The 19,050-nt window shown below is 38.0% G+C and overlaps 1 protein-coding gene across 4 annotated transcripts in view; it reads left to right on the plus strand.

The window, feature by feature from the left end:
• Window positions 1-18,743, plus strand: part of NADK2 (NAD kinase 2, mitochondrial) — a 62,547-nt gene extending 43,804 nt beyond the window's left edge. For 2 of the 4 annotated variants that reach the window (XM_030566551.1, XM_030566553.1), the window contains 6 exons: window positions 4,525-4,603; window positions 9,747-9,890; window positions 11,812-11,867; window positions 11,958-12,011; window positions 12,500-12,623; window positions 15,449-18,743. In XM_030566551.1, coding sequence (XP_030422411.1) covers window positions 4,525-4,603; window positions 9,747-9,890; window positions 11,812-11,867; window positions 11,958-12,011; window positions 12,500-12,623; window positions 15,449-15,587 — 596 coding nt within the window. In that variant the 3' untranslated portion in view covers window positions 15,588-18,743. The remainder of the gene's footprint in view (window positions 1-4,524; window positions 4,604-9,746; window positions 9,891-11,811; window positions 11,868-11,957; window positions 12,012-12,499; window positions 12,624-15,448) is intronic. The other 2 variants (XM_030566552.1, XM_030566554.1) reach the window with 1 other exon arrangement.
• Window positions 18,744-19,050: the final 307 nt, after the last annotated feature.

A 19,050-nucleotide genomic window follows, 5' to 3' on the forward strand; every position in this document is an offset into this window, starting at 1 on the left:
AATGGACAACCTATCCTAAATTCTCAATTACTGACGGACAATCTTCATTCATTGATATATTTTGCTTTCCACCACCAACTCTCTGTATAACTTTTTTCATGAGTGGTATACTTGAATACTTGGATGCTAAATATCTAAAGTGTATTCTTAAATTCTTTCACCTAAATTTGGGTTATTGCTGATTATGCACTATGTCTCTTATAACTTTAAAAACAAACATTGTATTTGTGGATAATCTAAGCAATATACCCAGATGTACAAACACACTTTTCTCAACCTGTATATTATATAATTTTAACATTAGCTTTAATTAAAAAAAATTATTGGGGATGTAGTCATTATAGTCTTGTAAAATTGTCATAAATGTAGTAGTGCAAGCTCATTGATCCGTTAGATCAGGACCCATACTTGGAGCAGGGACTGTCTTGAGTGTTGAAATATGTCTATCTGACACTATACGCATGTTAACTTCTAAAATTGTTCATATGTATTAGTTGACTATCTATTTTAAAAACATCATCTGCCATAGCCTGTAGCAAGACTTAAGCCTCTTAAATGGTGTTCCTTGTATTTTGCTATTGGAATTCTTTTTAAGATGAAATTATTCCTAATAAGAACACACTACTTTTTTGGCAGTTAAAACTCAAATAGAAAAAAGAGCCTGTTTTACAGTTCCCAGTATTTGTGCTGTCCATGATAGAGTAATAGTTTGAATGTTTTATTACAGACCTGAAAGCCTTCATCCTAAATAGTTAATACTAACTGTAAGAATGTTGGGGTTTTAGGGAGAATGGGGGAGAGAGATTGACTGACCAACCCTGGGAGATGAGCATCAACAGACCATAAGATCTACTACATTAACTCCTCGCTTTGTTGTAGTTATGTTCCTGAAAAAGGCTACTTTAAGTGAAACGATGTTAAGCGAATCCAATAATTTCCCCATAAGAATTAATGTACGTATGGGGGTTAGGTTCCAGGGAAGAATGAATGTGTGTGTGTGTGTGTATATATATATATATATATATATATATTCATATTCATATTCATTCTTCCCTGGAACCTAACCCCCATACGTACATTAATTCTTATGGGGAAATTATTGGATTCGCTTAACATCGTTTCACTTAAAGTATATATATATATATGTAGACACACACACGAGTATAAGTTTTAAACAAACAATTTAACACGTGCATTGCCCCTTCAAGTATGCTGACCCCACCCCAAGTACACTGCCTTTTTAAGTAGATCAGCAAGTTCCCTCCATCCTGAGCCCTGTGGTGTCCCCCCCCAGTCTGTGGAGATGGGGTACAGGAGTGGGGGAAGGGAGACACCCTGACATCAGCACCCCCTGCCCCCACTTCCCCCGCTCAGCAACCTGGAGGCTCCCGGGAACAACTCCAAGGCAGAGGGCAGGAGCAGCACATGGCAGTGTGGGGAGGGACACCTGAACCACCCAGCAAGCTGGGCAGCAGCCACACAGGGAACTTAGGGGAGGTGATGGGGGACAGCTGGCCCACCCTGGTTCCAAGCCCCCACCAGCTAGCTCCAACAGGCTGCTCTTCTTGCAAGCAGTGGACAAAGCTGCCAAACAATGCTATAAGGGAGCATCTCGCAACTTTAAACGAGCATGTTCTCTAATAGATCAGTGACGTAACAACATTGACTGGGATGACGTTAAGTGAGGAGTTACTGTATATGGTTTCCCAAACTTTCAAAGCTGATGACTCTCCTCTAGATGAAGCAGTGTTTTTACAGTATGTGGCAGTTTGAACTTGACTTTAGGAGTGTGCGATTGGAGTCTTGAATGGCAGTGTCTTGGGCCACGTGTGCACCCTGTGCTTCCTTGTGCTCCTGTACAGGGGCACAAAGAGTGGGGCGGGGTGTCTATGACCCTCCCTCAGTTCCATCTTACCACCCATGGCAGTGAGCTAGAATCTTAACTTTGGCTAAATCTTTTCAAGCTCTTTTGTAACATTCTGAACTCTCCTGATTTACTGACATACCACTGCCATAAATGATATCTGATCTGAATGTTCACAATCAGATCCCTCTATACAGAGGGATCCACACTGATGCATACTCAGAGGAAAAAGAATGCTTACTTAGCCTACAGTATGGTTACTTACCGTACATTTATTTGGGTTCTTTGATATATGAGATCCACACTGATTACAACATCTTGCCCTCTACTCCTGTATTTTGGCGTCCTTTAGCATCATGATCATAGATCAGCAAGGGAACCCAGAGAAAACCGCAATCAACTCTTGCCTTTTATGTTCTCGCACGGGAACATGTGGAAGCATGGGGCACATGTGGCCTCAATGGACACTGATATTCAAAAATTCAGATCTCAGTGGATTATGTTCAAACATATTAACAGTGGGTTTTCCACGTACTACAGCCTCTTGAAGAATCACAGTTATAGTAAGGTAAATAACTTTTTGCAAGCCCTTCTTCAGGCTATAACCCTAATCTTGAGCTGGCCAAATGTAACCATCATCATACCAGAAATAATTATAAACTTTTTTGAAGAGGAAACTTTTTAATTAAAAGAGGATCAATCTTAAATTATAGTTTAGTATGAGGGATGCGCCAGCCATGCTGGCAGAAAAAGATCTCACGAGGTTGAACTGAGGAAGGTGATTGCTCTTCTCTTTTATCGCTACCATGAGAGTAACTGGAAATAGAAGGATGAAATCTGAATGAGAACTTTAGCTGCAGACACCTCGGAAAGTTGGGGACTCCTCTGGAGTCAGACAACAATTTGATTAATTCCTGCCTGAAAAATATTAATTGTTGGGTATTGACAGCTCTCATAATAATTTGTGTTACAATAGCCCAATCCGTCCTTGTGAATCAGCAGGATGAAAAGAGTTGCTGGTCGCCTCTTTCTTCTCTGTTAAACATCAGTAAAATATCCTTGCAGGTGGATCTGATGATCCTTCAAATGGTGATTTATGAGGTCCTGGAAGTTTTCATCTGCATCCTTAATTCCAGTGATTAAGAGTGTAGTTTCTTCTAGTTTCACAATTTTCTTTCAGCAAATTTCCCAGTGGTCCATTCTTCTGTAAAACATTCATATTCTGCCCCTGCTCAGTTTGCAATAGTAATTTTTTTAAAAGATCACATTAGTATGGGATAGAATTAATACTGGAAATAGCATAATGCCATTACATTGATCAATGGTAAACCCTCACCTGGAATACAATCAGAGGAGTTCAGAAATAGATGACAAGAATGATGAATGGTATAGAAAAACTACCAAGAGCCTGAAAAGATTAGGACTGGTGGAGACAAAGGAGAGGACATGTTAAAGATACAGTATAAAGAATAACGGTGTAGAGAAGGTGGAATGTTCATCGTTTCTCATAATACAAAAACAAAGGATTGCACGTTCAATGAGGTTGAAGGGTGGCAAATCTTAAAAACAATAAATACTTATTTACTCAATGCATAATTAGCCTGTGGGAAGTCATTGTTATAAAGTATTAAGGCTAAGTGTTTATCAGGATTCAGAAGAGACTGAACATTTGTATGGATAACAAATATATAGACTTATAACAAAAACGGGGTGTCTTAGTGGCATCTTAGAGACTAACAAATTTATTTGGGCATAAGCTTTCATGGGCTAGCGCCAACGAAAGCTTATGCCTAAATTAATTTGTTAGTCTTTAAGGTGCCACAAGGACTCTTCATTGTTTTTGCTGATACAGACTGACACGGCTACCACTCTGAGAGTTAGAACAGTAAAGATTAAAAAGAATTTTGGAAATGATTAAACCCTCATGCTTCAGGGCATAAGCCAACTTCTAACAATGGTGTTTAGGAGAAAACTTTTCTTGTGAGCAGATTGTCATAACTGTTTCTTGTAGAATTTCTTGTAACTTCCTCTGATAGCCTGATAGTGGTCACTGGAAACTTGGCTAGATGGACCACTGCTGTGATCCAGTATAGCTCTACCTGTTCATAGATTCTAAGGCTGGAAGGGAGCATTGTGATCATCTAGTCTGACCTCCTACATGACACTCCATAGAATTTCTCTGAAATAATTCCAGTTTGAAATGGAGCATATCTTTTAGGAAAACATCCATTCTTGATTTAAAAATTGCCAGTGATGGAGAATACATCCCAGCCCTAGATAAGTTGTTCCAGTGGGTAATCACCCTCACCGTGAAGAGAAGAATTCTTGTCTGGTCATCCTCTTGTCTTTTGGCAAGACACAATCAAAGCTGACTTTTTTGTTGTTCTCAGATTCACATGTCCAAACTGTTTTTTCTCAACTTTCTTGGAAGAAGTCTGTTTGGGTAGAAAAGTTTGTCAGAAAAATGAACTCTTCAGAAAAACTATGAACAACTGAAAATAGATATTAAGAATGTGAACTTATGCACTCTTAACTATAATTAGTTACTGCTATTTTTAATGGATTAAGAAAATTTTGAGAATTCAGTTTTTAGAAATGTAATTTAAGACTCGCCACAATAATTCATGTTTTAGTAATGATCATTTGCCCAATACCTGCAGGATCTGAAGTTTCTGGACCACATCTTTTGCCAGTGAGAGCACTAAATGAAGTCTTCATTGGAGAGTCTCTCTCATCCAGGTACAGTTAACTTTTTGCATTGTTAAACATTGAGATGTGACAGTCTAAATTTGTTTTTGTTTAAATATCAGTTTTATGACAATTCAGTAGGTAGTCTTTGTGTTTGCTGCCGTATTTCTTTTCAGCCCATGAATATCAGACTTTCATGGATTACAAAAATAGATATTTACTAAGATGTGGTAGAAAAGTTGAGTGACGTACCTCTATTCCTGATTGTCCTCCTGCCTCTCTAGCCATTCCTTCAGAATCTTCTTCCTCTCCTTGTGCCTGTGAGGTCCCACAGGGCTTTGTCCTGGGTTTTCTTGTTGCTTTACACCCTTCCTTTTGGTGGTTTCGTGTTCTCACCTGGCTTCAATTGCCATCTTTATGATGACTTGGAGATCTACCTGTCTATCCCTAACTTACCGAGATATGAGACTGGATAAAGATCTGTCCAACATCTCCTCCTAGATGTCTTGTCATTATGTTAAGCTTAACATGGCCAAAACCAAACTTCCGACCTTTATTTCCACAATCTTCACCACTAGCAACGTTACCATTCTCCCGGTCATTCAAGCGTTTGTGTCCTAGGAGAATAGTTTTGTAGGGGAAGGGAGTGAAAATTCAGACAATCAGTATCCAAAGCTTGGTGTTGCTTGCTCCAAGATATCTAATTACATTTTTTGGCCCTACGTTAATATTCTTGTTTCAGGCCTTTATCTCCCATTTCTATTCTTTTGAGTGCTTGCACATGTCCGTTCCACTGTAGGTGTGAATGCTTGCCTCCTGCACCCTATCAGAGAACTTTTTTCCCTCAGCTGTACCTGTCAGGGTGATTCGAGCGCCCTTGCCTGCCTCACACCGCTGCATGCTGGTATAAGAGGTTGGAGCTGCCCCAACTCCCCTCAGTTCCTTCTTACCACCAGTGACAGTTACCAGAGTGACAGTTACCATCCTGTTCACACACCGCATTGGAAACAAACACTCTGATGCATTGGTCGAGGGCATAGTTACTGTAGTTCTATTGATTTCCCACCTTTGTTTTCCAACCACCTATCCCACTTCCCAAGTGCTTGGGCCCACATAATATCAGATCAGGGAATGTTAAGCATGGTAGAACTGAGATGTGCCCTCCAGTTCATTTCTACCCCTCCTCCCACAACCCTTCTCCAGCCTTCTTCTAGAACCAGTCCACCGAGATGGTCCTTCAGCAGGAGATCCCGTCACTTCTTGAAGTAGGGGCCATAGAGAAAGTTCCACTGGGAGTCAGGGGAAAGGCATCTATTTCCAGTACTTTCTCTTTTGCTTTGGGAATCAGAGTCTCAGGCTGATTTTGTATCTTAGAATTAAACAAATTCCTGAAGATTAAGTTCTGCATGTTTAACCTAGCCTAGATTGTTCCTCCCTGGAGACATGGTGTGCTGCCTTCAACTTAAAGGATGCTAATTTCCATATTTGTAATATGATATGACCATCGTAAGTTTCCCATAAAGTGGTCCATTATCAGTTTACGGTTCTTCTGTTCGGTCTCTCAGCTACTCCTCAGGTGTTCACGAAATGCATGATGGTACTGACAGCACATCTTCAAAGATCAGGAGTTCACATGTTCCTGGACGACGTTGATCAGAGGTCGGTCTGAGACTCAGGTGTTATCCAACATATCCACCATCTTGTCCACATTCGACCCACCGATGCTCCTAGTGAATTGGGAAAAATCAATTCATAAGCCTGTACAAAGGACAGATTGTATTGGGAACGGTCTTAGACTTTATCAAGGCCTTGCTACCGCAATCCAAGTTCAAGACAATGGGGCCTTGTGCTTCAAGTGAAAGCATACCCTCTCTACCACAATGCACAGCTGTATCTGCATCCTGGGTTACATGGCAGGGTGTATGTAAGTGGTTCAGCCCACCAAGCTACACCTCAGAAGGTTTCAGGCATGGCTAGCGTCTGTGTATACTCCAAGTTGACATCACCTGGACAAGGTGGTTTGATGCCAATGTCAGGTTTGTCGTCCCAGGTTTGGTGGATAGACCCTCTGATTCACTCTGTGTGGGTCCCTGTCACTTCCCTGCTACCAACCCTCACTTTAATCACAGACACATCAGCTCTGGGTTGTGGGGCTCATATGGGAGTTCCTGCAGACTCAAGGTCTCTGGGCATCTCAGGATCTATTGATTTATAAACCTCAGAGTTAAGAGCTGTGAGACTAGCCTGTTCAGCCTTCCTTCCACATATGCAGAAAAGAGTTTGCTGATTCTAACAGACAACTTTGTAACCATTGTTTACGGGGGAGGGCTCAGTTGACCAGCTATGCCAGAAGGCAGTTCGCCTGTGGAATTTTTTCATAACCAGTTCAGTTCATCTCAAAGCAGCTTACCTTCCAGGAAAGCAGAACATGTTGGCAGATTGACTGAGCAAGACCTTCTTCGATGGCCATGAGTGGTCTCTATGTCCAGACATTGCCTGGTCAATCTTTTGCATGTGGGAGAGGGGAGCTCCCCAAAGGACCTATTTGCAACAAAGACCAACAGAAAATGCCATTGGTTTTGCTCCCAGGCGGGTCTCAGCCTAGGCTCTTTGGCAGATGGGTTTCTACTTCCTTGGAAAGACTCTTCTGTACACTTTCTCTCCAGTTCCCTTGCTGATCAGGATCTTGTGGAAAGTCAAGACCCTGAGCATACCGCCTTGAAGACCTTACTTAAAAGCATGAATGCTTCATGGTTACCACAACTAGAAGTATGTATCTGGCTAAATGGAAGTGCTTTGCTGTTTGGTCCCAGCAGAAAGTTGTACCCCCTGAGCATTCTCCCCTGAGCCTCATTTTGGACTATCTTCTTAACCTGAAACATCAGAGTTTAGTGATTAGCTCTATAAGGATACACCTGGCTTCCATCTCAGTTTGTCAGACCTCAATGGATGGTAGATCCTTTTCCGCAACCTAGTCATTACCGAGTTCCCAAAGGGCTTGTCCAAGTAGTAACCACATCTCCAAGATCCTGTTCCTTCCCCTTGGGATCTAAACTGGGTACTAGCTAAGTTAATGGGACCACTATTTGAACTCCCTGCAAGTTGCTCTCTGCTTCACCTCTGTATGAAAGTAGCATACAGTGGCAACTACCTCACCCAGAAGGGTGGACTAATTAAGAGCCCTAGTGTCTGTTTCCTATACAGTTTTCCACAGGGACAACGTTTGTCATCGCCCTTACCCAAAATTTCTCTCTAGGATAGTCTCTAATTTCCATGTTAACCAGGCAGTCTGTTTCCTGACATTCTTCCCCAAACCTCATGTCTACAGAGATGAAGAGACGCTTTATTCATTGGATGTGAGAAGTGCTTTAGCTAGCTGCATGGACAGAACTAAATCCTTTAGATCCTCCACATGGTCGGTTGTTGCAGTTGTGGACAGGGTTAAGGGCCAATCAGTCTCCACTTCCACTCAAAGAATCTCATCCTGGATCTCATTGTGCATTAATTTGTTTCTAACTAGCCAAGGTATCTCCACCAGATAGAGTTATTGTGTGTCACGCTGTCTGGAATAGCTCACATCGGAGAGTGCCAATTTCTGGTCAAACTGTTAGAGAACAGAGGAGATGGCCCAAACTGGGTATATTCTATACTTAGATTTCACCAAGCCGGTAACAACTGTGCACTCCTGAATTGCTATATTAGTCTTACTGTGGAGTCCCAAACAGTCCCCGTTAGGCTCTCCAGTGCATCTCGCCACCCAGGCAAACTGGACTAAGTGATTAAAAGTTATTAAAACCAAAATTCACCATGCCTTAAGTCACTCCCAACCCCAAAGGGCCAGTCACTTACCCCAGGTCAACGGATACTCTTGATTTCACACCAGAGACAATGCTGTAGCCAATTTCTCTGGTAAACTAACTAAAGATTTATTAGCTAAGAAAAGAAATGTTTTTGAGAGATTAAAGCAGATAAAACGCATTACAAGTGAATCAGAATTTCAGTCCAAGTGGTAGCAGAGATGTTGTAATCTGCTGGTTTTTCATAAATTTCTCAGGATTACCCCAAATGCCTTTGGGGATCTCTGTCCAATTGCTCAGAATTCCCCGTCAGACTCCATGAGTCCAGAGATATAGGGTCGCTTCCAGGGTTCATTCTTATAGCTGTCTCCCTGAAAAGTTGTCTGGCACAGTTTTCCCAGCACACCATGAGTCTATAGATTTTCCGTTGTTGAATGCAACGACCCATGCTTTGAAATTAGCGTGCTTCTCATTTGCAGTTCTAAGGATTCAGTCCTGGTTAATGGGCAATTCAATTACATAGACATACATAATACATTTAATTACAGCCATCCAGACAGTCCATTAGTTTACATGCAGTTCTACACATTGAGTAAATTCTCATCTAAACACTAATACATCCTTTGATTTAGGGCTAATTAAGTACTCAATTTGTGATCACTTCAATAGCAAGTTATAAATACAGGCTATTTGAAGAATCCAGCCGTATTTATAACTTGCTATTGAAGTGATCACAAATTGAGTTTGAAGCTTTGCTCTTACTTGCATTAGAATTCACTGGAATTTCCTACCAGTTTGAGTTTTCTGATGTAATCTGGTAACATGGGACCAAATGATGGCATTAGCATAGTTTATGCAGTAGTTCAATAACTGTACAATTGGAGATAGTTGCCTATGTAATTCCATTTCAGAAAGCACAGAAATCCCAGCTGTACACAAAGTTGTGACCACTATTTAAAATACAAAGAGTTCCTCACTTGCATGGAATGCAATATGAATGGTATCAACAGTTGAAGAATCTGCTTAGCAAAGCTCATGTTGAAATGTGGAAAATACTAGTATCTTCAAAACATGTCGTAAGCTATTTTGTAGTAGATGGAAGCTATTTTGTAGTAGAAACACAATTTTCAAATTTAACATTTAGTGTTGATTGGACAACTTTGAAAGCCTACCAAAATAGTTTAACTTTGATTTCCTGCAGGTGTAACGCTGCAAATTAATATTTATGCTAGCAAAGTAGTTTACTAAAAAAGTCATGAGACAGCAAAGCAATACTTACCTCCATATCAAAAGTTAACTGTATAAAACTCTGTTGTAAAATTGTCAACCATATTTGAAACTGGTCCTTCTGGATTTATACATGCCTGATATAGGGCTATGTGTTCTGTCTTATTCAGGGTGAACTATAAGTCCTGCAAACCCAGTTTTAAATTCTCACTTCATAGGGCCTCCTACTATGAGGTATCAGTTGATGATGGTCCATGGGAAAAGCAGAAGAGTTCAGGGCTCAATGTATGCACTGGAACAGGATCAAAAGCCTGGTAAGTTAGTATCACTTTTTTAATATTAAAGTTCTAAATGTTTCTCATCTGAAACCAATTTTGAATGACTTGAAGTTTCTAAAACTGTTCTCTGATATGCTCATTTTCTTTAGCTTCTAACACATCAGGCCAATTATTTTCGGTAGTATACGAGTTGCCACAACCCAAGTTTCTATCTGATGAATAACTAATGTATAATGTAAAAGGAAAATCATTGACAAATATGTGCTCAGTTTTTCTGCCTATCATGGCTCGGAGTGGCAGACAGACAAGCACATGATGGAAAGGGAAAATCTTGGAGAATCGGGAGACACATTGAGGACACAGGGTTTGGTCAGGAGAATGTGAGGGAGAAGCTACCTGGAGATGAGAGGTGGTTGGGAAGGAGCCAGCCTCTGTTGGATTTGCAGAGTCCACCAGATTTCATGTCACTCAATGCAATGTAGCCCCTGTGCTTTTTATATTAAATTGTTTCACACTGTCTACACATTTTTTCAGTTTTCACTGTACTGCGGAAATTTGTATTGGAAAATACATAATTTCAGGTGGTAGTTGTTGAGGATGAGCATGGAGGGCTTGGCAGCTAAGTAGGGTCAGCTGCTGCAGTGTTTGGCAGCTGGGAATGTACATTAGGCAGACTATTCCGGATGGGTGATGCCTGATAGATTGCAATACAATGATTTAAGTCACTGAAAGACAACTCAGTTTCAACATTAAAAATCCAGTGAGATGAATGGGGCATGTCACATGGATGCTTCCTGCACACACAAAGACAATACTGCACTATTCCTATTTTCATGATTATCTTCACAATCTTAAGTGTTGGAAACAGCAACTTTTAAAATGAATCTGGAGCACAAGATGACAAAGGTTGAAGTTTATAGCAGATTCTGTTGCTTTTGTTCCAGTAGTGCCTAAATCCTGCCTAACTGGGCTTTTTTCTTCCTTTAGTTCAACAGCTAAAAAGCAAGAGAACTTGAGTCTTCCTTTGAGCAGGAAATTAATATAGGATCAAGGCCTTGTGCTGCTGTACTGTGTAAAAACATAGTAAAAGACAGTTCCCATCTCAAAGAGCCTTCTAATCTAATTTAATGCAAAACATAATGGACCTGATTTTCATTTACACTAAAACTCTTTTATATTACTCTGGTGGTATAAGGGGGCCTTAAAGCATAAATATATATGTGTTTGAATGGTGTAAAGCCTGCCTTAATGAGAATCAGACCCATTAGGTCTTCTATTAAATTAGAAGACCTAATTAATGGGCCTGATTCTATTTACACTCAGGCACCTTTACGCTACTCAAGCATACATATATTCCATTTTAAGTCCCTTTTACGCTTCCAAAGTCATGGAAAGGAGTCTTTGTAAATGAGAATCAGGTTCAATTAGTGCTGCCAGTTTTGGCTGGACAAATTCCTGAAGATTTCATCACAACAGTCTTTAATTAAAGATTAATCTTTCGTTCGTGGAGATTTCAGGACAATTCTGGAGGGTTGGCAACCCTAGGTCCAATAAGTAGATGGAAGAATGATAAGAGGGATATGTACATAGACTGTGTTCAATTTGCAGGTTTTGAGTTATTTTTCTTTTAGATATAAAGAAAATAATTGCCAGCTATTGCTTGGTGGATCGAAGGATAGTGACAGAGGCAGAATTCAGATTATTTGTATAACTTTACTTGTGTGTTTCAAATCTTTTAATTATTTAAGTTAAACTTCAGTTTTGGGTTATTGTGCTTTACAAAATGTAGATGATATTTAATTTAGCAGTTGTGTTAAGGCATTTTCTGAAATGGTTGTCATCTTTACTCAACCTTGATTAAACATTTTTTTCTCCTGGATAATTTTGAAAACTTTAAAGACAAGATTTTTGTCAGCACATGTTACTTACCAAACGCTATCTTTACTTTCATGTTTAGGTCCTATAATATTAACAAGGTGGCAACCCAGGCAGTTGAAGAGATCCTTAAGATTGGTGAGTTGACAGCACACACAGCATTACATGTTAATTTTATCTGCAGATGATCCTGTCTAATTGGGTCCTTTTCTTTCTTTGGCTCAACAGCTAAAAAGCATGAGAGCTTGAATCTTCCTTTGAGCAGGGAACTAATACAGAAAGGTTAGTGAAAATGACAACTTTTTTAGTAAGTTTATAGCATTTTTAAAAATAATTCATATTGGTTGTATTCTATTACTTAATAATTACAGCACTTAAAAGTGCTTCGTTACACTAAACAGTAGTGTTTCCTTAAGAAGAAGCACATTTAATAAAATGTACCATATGATCTGCAATTAAGAATCTGTATACTTTAATGTGTAATAGGCATAAATATTTTGGTAGAGAATTTCAGCTTTTTACAATTGAGAACTGATACTTTGAATAATGGTTCTGAATTGAGAGCGCCACTCAGTGGTTAGTCATTCAATGGAACTGTAATGACTCCTCCTGTAAAGATGTATCTTTTTCATTCTAACTGGGCACTTCTAAAAATCATAAATGCTGTCTAAACAGTTTAATAGTGGAACTGTTCCTCTGCTTGGAATGTGCAACCTTGAGAATTACTAACTCCTCTAGAGAAAGTGATGATCCAATTTTTGTACTTACAGTAACAAATGAGTATAATGACTCGCTGCTGTATAGTCCCGAAGAACCAAAGATGTTTTTCAGTATTCGAGAGCCTATTGCAAACCGGGTTTTTTCAAGTAGTCTGCAGCGTGGGTTCTTTTCAAAGTAAGTATTGCCTGTACATGTAATTGAATACTTAATGTTTAACTAATATGTAAAATAAAATAGGTAGCCTGAGAGCTTGACTTAAATGTGCTTGGTACTCAGGTTTCTGTGTCCAAACTGAGTTAGAAGCAAGTGTCCTCCTTTCTCTTAGATGCTTTCAGGACTAATTGAGCAGACCAAGGAAAGAATTTCACTTCACCTGAATAGATCGCATGACATGGGCAAAAATATAAACAATATTAAACTGAACAAAACTAGGGAGTTTACTCAACATGCTGAGGTCTAAATGTGATTGAGGCCCCTCAGAAATAGTAGTAGAGGAAAACCATTAAAGCCGGAAGCTTTTGATATGGGATGACTTCTTAACAATTAATGTTCACCACCATTTGCTTATTCTGTATTGGAGACATTCTATTTGAGTATAAATTTACACTAGGTTTGTTTGGTAGAAAGTTAAAGATGGGACAGTGGAGAGGTAAAACACTGGATAATCTCATTCCAATTTAATAGATTAAGCCTTGAAATTGCACCCCCCCACCCCAAAGTAAGATTGCTTTGTTTTTGTGAAATTGTGACTTTTGGAAAGATAGTCACCCTCAATAAAGGAGGTGAGTCATGGTTTCCTTTCTCCCAACAATGGACACCATTCATACAGCCTTTAAAACAGATTTTTGGTCTGTGTGACATTTTTGAAAACTTATTTTTTATTAATACCATTCTCACTTTCTACACGTTCTGAAGGATAAACCCCAACAGTTGAATTCCTTTTCATTTTAAAGGTAAGTTAACTGGAAGAATATGATAGTGGCAATGTCTGTTGGTGTTTTGTTCAGTATTAGAAGACAGTGCTTCTAGAAAATTTATAGGTAAAGTTTTAGCTTAAAATACGTATAGTCAAACTCATTTAATATTGACAGTAATCAGCTAGTTCTACAATATCACCTTCAAGCTTGCACTTCTTTAGCGGTAAAAGGCAAAATTATGCCCATCTGCCCACATCTGTTTCGCATACAATGAAGAATGTCTAAACCTTTCACCTTGTTTGAAAATCACTAGTGTTGCTAATTAGAAATACAGAAAATGCTTGTGCTGTATGCAATGACAAATTGATGTTCATGACTTTAATTGGACTTCAAATAGGTAACATTGTGCTGAACTGGCTCATATTCCATGAAGTTTTATAAGAAATCTTCCATTAAGCAAGTCAGTCTTAAATGGGTTTAATTGTAGCTTCCTTTCAAAACTTAACTGAGCTATGGCATTCTCATTATTTGAACAATCGCACTATGTGGGCTGTCTTTCTTTTCTAGCAGATAGCGTAATTCTGGCTGGATGGCATTTGGATGGCTACTTTTATCCTTCAAGTACATTCCTTCCCTCTCCTAAGTAAAGTGCTAATACTATGTATTTTTTACTGTTTAATACAGTTTGAAGTTCTTTGGAAAAGATGCTTGAAGAATAGTGCATTCTTTCAGTGGAATTCTATATGGATGGGGACAGGATGGATTGATTTAAATCATTGATTTTTAACCTTGTTTTGCATTTGTACTTATTTTCCTCAAGTGTGGTTGATTCTTACTGGTTGGTTTGCTGAATGTAACACTTGTTCAAGACACTTGGTCACTTGTCTCTTTAGCCTTTACACTAAATTTAGTATTTCTTTTTGCTAACTAGGAACATACATTATATCTGTATACCTTTTGGTATAGCCTATTTTACACTTATTAGGATTGTTCATTTTCAATTTTTTAATTACATTGCAAAATGAGTGAGACATTTCTTATTTACTAAAATCAGTGGTTTTCAACCTGTGGTTTGCAGACCTCTGGGAGTCTGCAAAGAATGTCTAAGATTTCCAAAAGGATCTGAAGTGGCCTTGTAAGGCAATGTAAGGGTCTGCAAATGAAAAAAAGTTGAAAAATACTGTATTAGATGGTTAATTATTTTACTCGTTATTTGTGCCATCTATTTGGATGGAAATTCAAATTCAATTAATGTACAAGCCCAGACATTGTAAAATGATTGTATTAGTTAAATAAAACTTCTTCAAATGTGCTAGATACATAAATTTTATGATAAACTTTTTTTCTTATCAAAACATGTTTTGCATTTAAAACTGATTTATTAAAGCAAGTATCTGTGTGAAGTGAATTGGACAGATTGTTTCTGGTCACTATGTCCTTCAAGATTTTAGAACTGGTAGATTTCATCCTCTCATCTAGTTTTTATTTGTAGATCGGAAGAGGAAAACAAGCTTTCCTGCTTTTCTAACTCCCAATTAGTGTCTCAACATTGGATTAGGTAGTCATTTAATTGAACTAGTTGAATAAACTGAAATAAAGAAAATCTTCTTTCAGTATGTACAGAAGAGGTTGCTGCTGTCAAAAGCTAGTTCTGCAGTTCAACAATTTGATTTCCTCTCCTGACCCAGTTCAGTTTAACACTTGCCAGCAAACATATACTGCTTAATATTTTTTATTTAATTTAAATTATTTTACTAGATTATAACAAGTTTAGGCCTTAAAGTAGGCTGTCAGTTTCAAGTGTAATTTTAAATAGGTTTATTTTCTGAAAAACAAACTCTGATTATTTTAAAATAAACGTATTTAAATTTTTAAAAATCTATTTTTATCGACCCTGGCTTGGGATGTTTTTTCTGATTTACTAACACACAAAACAAAAGGGGCTATTCAGTCTATTAGAACTAAGCCCTTGTCCAAAACTGTGGTATAGCAAAGTAGTGTATTTTCTAACTATTTTATAGGAAATCTGAATGTAACACTTGTTCAAGACGATCACTTCTCTTTTTTTTTTTTTTTTTGAAGGGTTTGTGTCCGGTCACGTTGTTGGGATGCCTGTATGGTGGTAGATGGAGGAACTTCTTTTGAGTTTAATGATGGGGCAATAGCTTCAATATTGATCAATACAGAAGATGCATTGCTCACTGTTTTGCTAGAAGAATGAAGAAATTTAATAGTCTGTTGAAATCCTACTAAATCCTGCACCTGGAAAAGGGAATCACTGCAGAGATAGACAGTACATCAGAATGCTGCATTATTCTAAGTTGGAAAATTTGCTTCTCTTGATGCAAGAATATTGAGAAGAGACCTGAAATCATTTCCCATTCCTGGGATGGGGAAATTGTGGGAAAAAAACTGTGTTTTTGAGCTTTATTGCACCTGACACAAAGGAAATGTATCTAACTTCAGTGAAATGTGATTTTTTTTAACCTTTTAGGATGAATGTGACAGAACCCTTTTTAAAAAAAAATTAGGTAGATGGGTTCAAACGAAATAAAATGGTTAGCTTTGAATATTCAACTGTACAGTTTTTTAAATAGCAGTCTGGAACTGAATGACCCAGACACCTCAACCCTGCATATACTTTTACAGGAAAGTATGCTAAGATTCATTGAGTTGATGCAAGCATAAAGAATAGACTTTTTGGAAAATAAATCCTGATGTTGGCCTAACTGAAATGGAGATTTTTTTGGTGTACTCTCTTCAGACTCTTACAACACTACTTTGTGGTATGGTTTATGGTAAATCTTTCACCTCTTCCAGTGATTTTCTACTCTTTTGGTATCTACTTCAGGATTTTTTTTTGGAAAATGTTTTTTCCGGTGACTAGAAAAACTCATTTATTTTGAGTGAGGTAACTCTTCCCTATGTTTCATCTGAAATCTAGATTTTTGTTGTTGTTGCCTGCTATAAATCTACTTTTAATACAAATTATTTTAACTACAATAAATTATGTTGCTTCAATTAATACATTAACTGGCCAACAAGTGTTCTGTCAATCAGACAGTTGAAAAGAATGGTATAGAATTATATAGTTTGGGTTTTAAAAAGAGCAATAGTTGGATTTAGTAAGTAAAATGACTTGGTTTTAAATTGAGTACTTGATCTGCTTCATAGCTATACTTCTGAAGATGCAGAGAAATCACATACCGTTCTTTTTGTATGCCAATCATGTATGGGAGACATAAGGATCTAATCGATGGGATCCAGGATTAACCTCTATACCTCTTTTCCCCATTTATAGAATGGAGCTAGCATTTTGAAGGGAAATTAAATACTGTGATATTTATGCATAAAGAGCCCTATATAAGTGCTAAATTATTCTGCTGACACTCTCAACTGACTGTGACCAGTTTATGTTTTTGATCCCATACACACAACTTCTTTATGCAGATAAGCATTTAAGCACATGTCTGCAAAAGAAAAAAGCCCACAGTTATCCATAGAAACTGTAAGCAACTTTATGATCATCTCGGGAAAGGTGGTGTGCTGAGTAGCATGTGGATTGCAGGGCAGAGCTGGGCAAAACTAAGATAACAGTTTGAATTTTTTGTATGTGACTTAATAGCAACAAAAAGGGTTTATTTCTACTGTAGAATGAACTTTATTTCAGACGTTATTCTTCAAATGATTCTTGTTTGAAGATATTTATACTGCAGATTTACTCAAAAGTTCTAATGGCAGTCAATGTATTTATTGTTTAGATTTTGAAATGATAAACTCCTACTTTACAGGTGAAGCAAGTAGATGAATGATTTTACCCTCATCAAATAAGTAGTTTAAAAAAACAGCCTTATTTTCTCTGTACTCAGCATGAAAAGTTAAACTCCAATTAAATGTTAAGAGGAAGAGCCCTGAGATTGTTAAACCAGTAAAGCCATTATAATGAGATCAGTTATAGTTACAGGTTTATGCACACTTCAGATATCTTTTCTTTTTTTTAAAAAAATTGCTGTAGTCCAAAATGTGGCATAAGTGTCTGTTTGAAAGCTCTTTGGGCTGCAAGTGGGAAGGTGGAATCAAAATAAGCTCTTTTGAAACTACTGGGTTTTACTGTTACCAAACTGATGCTCTTCTACATGTCTAATGCAAAAAACCTGCAAATTTGTTCTAAAAGTGAATGTTAGTCCACATTGTGGATTAATCCCGTTTTTTAACAGAGAGATGTACTGTGCAGTAAATTCATTGTTACGTAAAAAAAATCCACTTTTCAACAGTAGTTTTTGCATTCTGTCAATGGATAGGTTGTTTTGGCAAATATCCACTGCTGCTGATTGAAGTGCTGCAACTCCTCCATGTAAATATGCACTTTAAATGCACTAACCCCAAAATAGGCCTTTTAAGTATTTAAATACCTTTTAAGAACACTTTATTTGTATGGTGTTTAAACTAAAGTTAATCAAATAACATGATTTAACTTAAGGACACTGAAAGGTAGGGCAAAAACTACATCTTCCACTCAGCAAAAATTGTGAAGACTCTCCAAACAAGTAAGGATAGATATTATGTGCTGTAATATTTAGAACAGGGATGTATTAAACAAAATGAGGGGTTTTTTGCTTTTTGAGTTTCAGACCCTTAAATTGAGAATGCTGTGTCTTAAAAGCAACACTGCCAAGTAGTATAGTTCCAGTCTTTGACCTGCTTTTAAGATTTGGTATGAAATATCAGTTGGATTCATAAGTTTTAAAAAAAATCACGAAATGAGTTTGTGGATCTGAACCGCTCTTTTGTGCCCTCTGCTGGCTTTGTAGCTGAAGTTAATCACTTACTGTATTTCTGCTGCTCTTGGTGCTGGTGCACAAACCAAAGTAATGAGATGGAATTGTTGGTTTGTGCTCAGTAGAAATACTAGCATGGGGTCAAAAATCCATATTGGACAAATCAGTAGGAAGAGCTCATGCCTATTTTATAAATTAAGTGTAAAATCCTTTTGAAATTTGGTAAATTTTAGTGTTTATAAAGGAATGTAATATAAACCACTTATATTCTACGATATAGTCTAGGATATTTTTTATGATAGAAGTCAACACAATCTAACTGCTTTGTCCATCCAAACTGGTATTAACTCCAAAAAACAAAGCTATTTCAGCAGCCTGCTCAATCCAGAACATTTCAGTTAAGCAATAATTAACACTCCTTAACATTTTACTAAACTAAAATTTGACATTCTTTGCTTTTAAAAAAACAACAAACCAGTGGTATGTTGATACATACATGTAATAAATGAAATTTGGAGAGATACATGAAACTGTTTCACACCTTGTACTTATCTGTATCTTTTGTGTTGAAAGTGCTCTTTAAAATATTTATTGAAATCTTTTGACTTGCTATGCAGTTTTTCCGATGTTTGTTAGTATTTGGCTAAGCAGGAAACATTTCTGTAGAGCAGGGATGGAGAGCCTTTTTTCAATCGGGCCACTGACCCACAGAAAAAATCAGTTATGGGCTACACACAGTCCCGTGGGGGGTGCAGAGGCTCAGGGCGTCCCTCCCCACAGTGGGGTGAGCTGATGCTTGCGGCTCCAGTGGCTGGAGGCTCCAGGCTTCCCCTAGGCTCCGAGGTGGGGCCAGAAATGAGGGGTTCAGGGTGTGGGAGGGGACTCTGGGATGGGGAAGGTGGTTGG

Source organism: Gopherus evgoodei, chromosome 6 (assembly GCF_007399415.2).
Source record: "Gopherus evgoodei ecotype Sinaloan lineage chromosome 6, rGopEvg1_v1.p, whole genome shotgun sequence".
NCBI lineage: Eukaryota > Metazoa > Chordata > Testudines > Testudinidae > Gopherus > Gopherus evgoodei.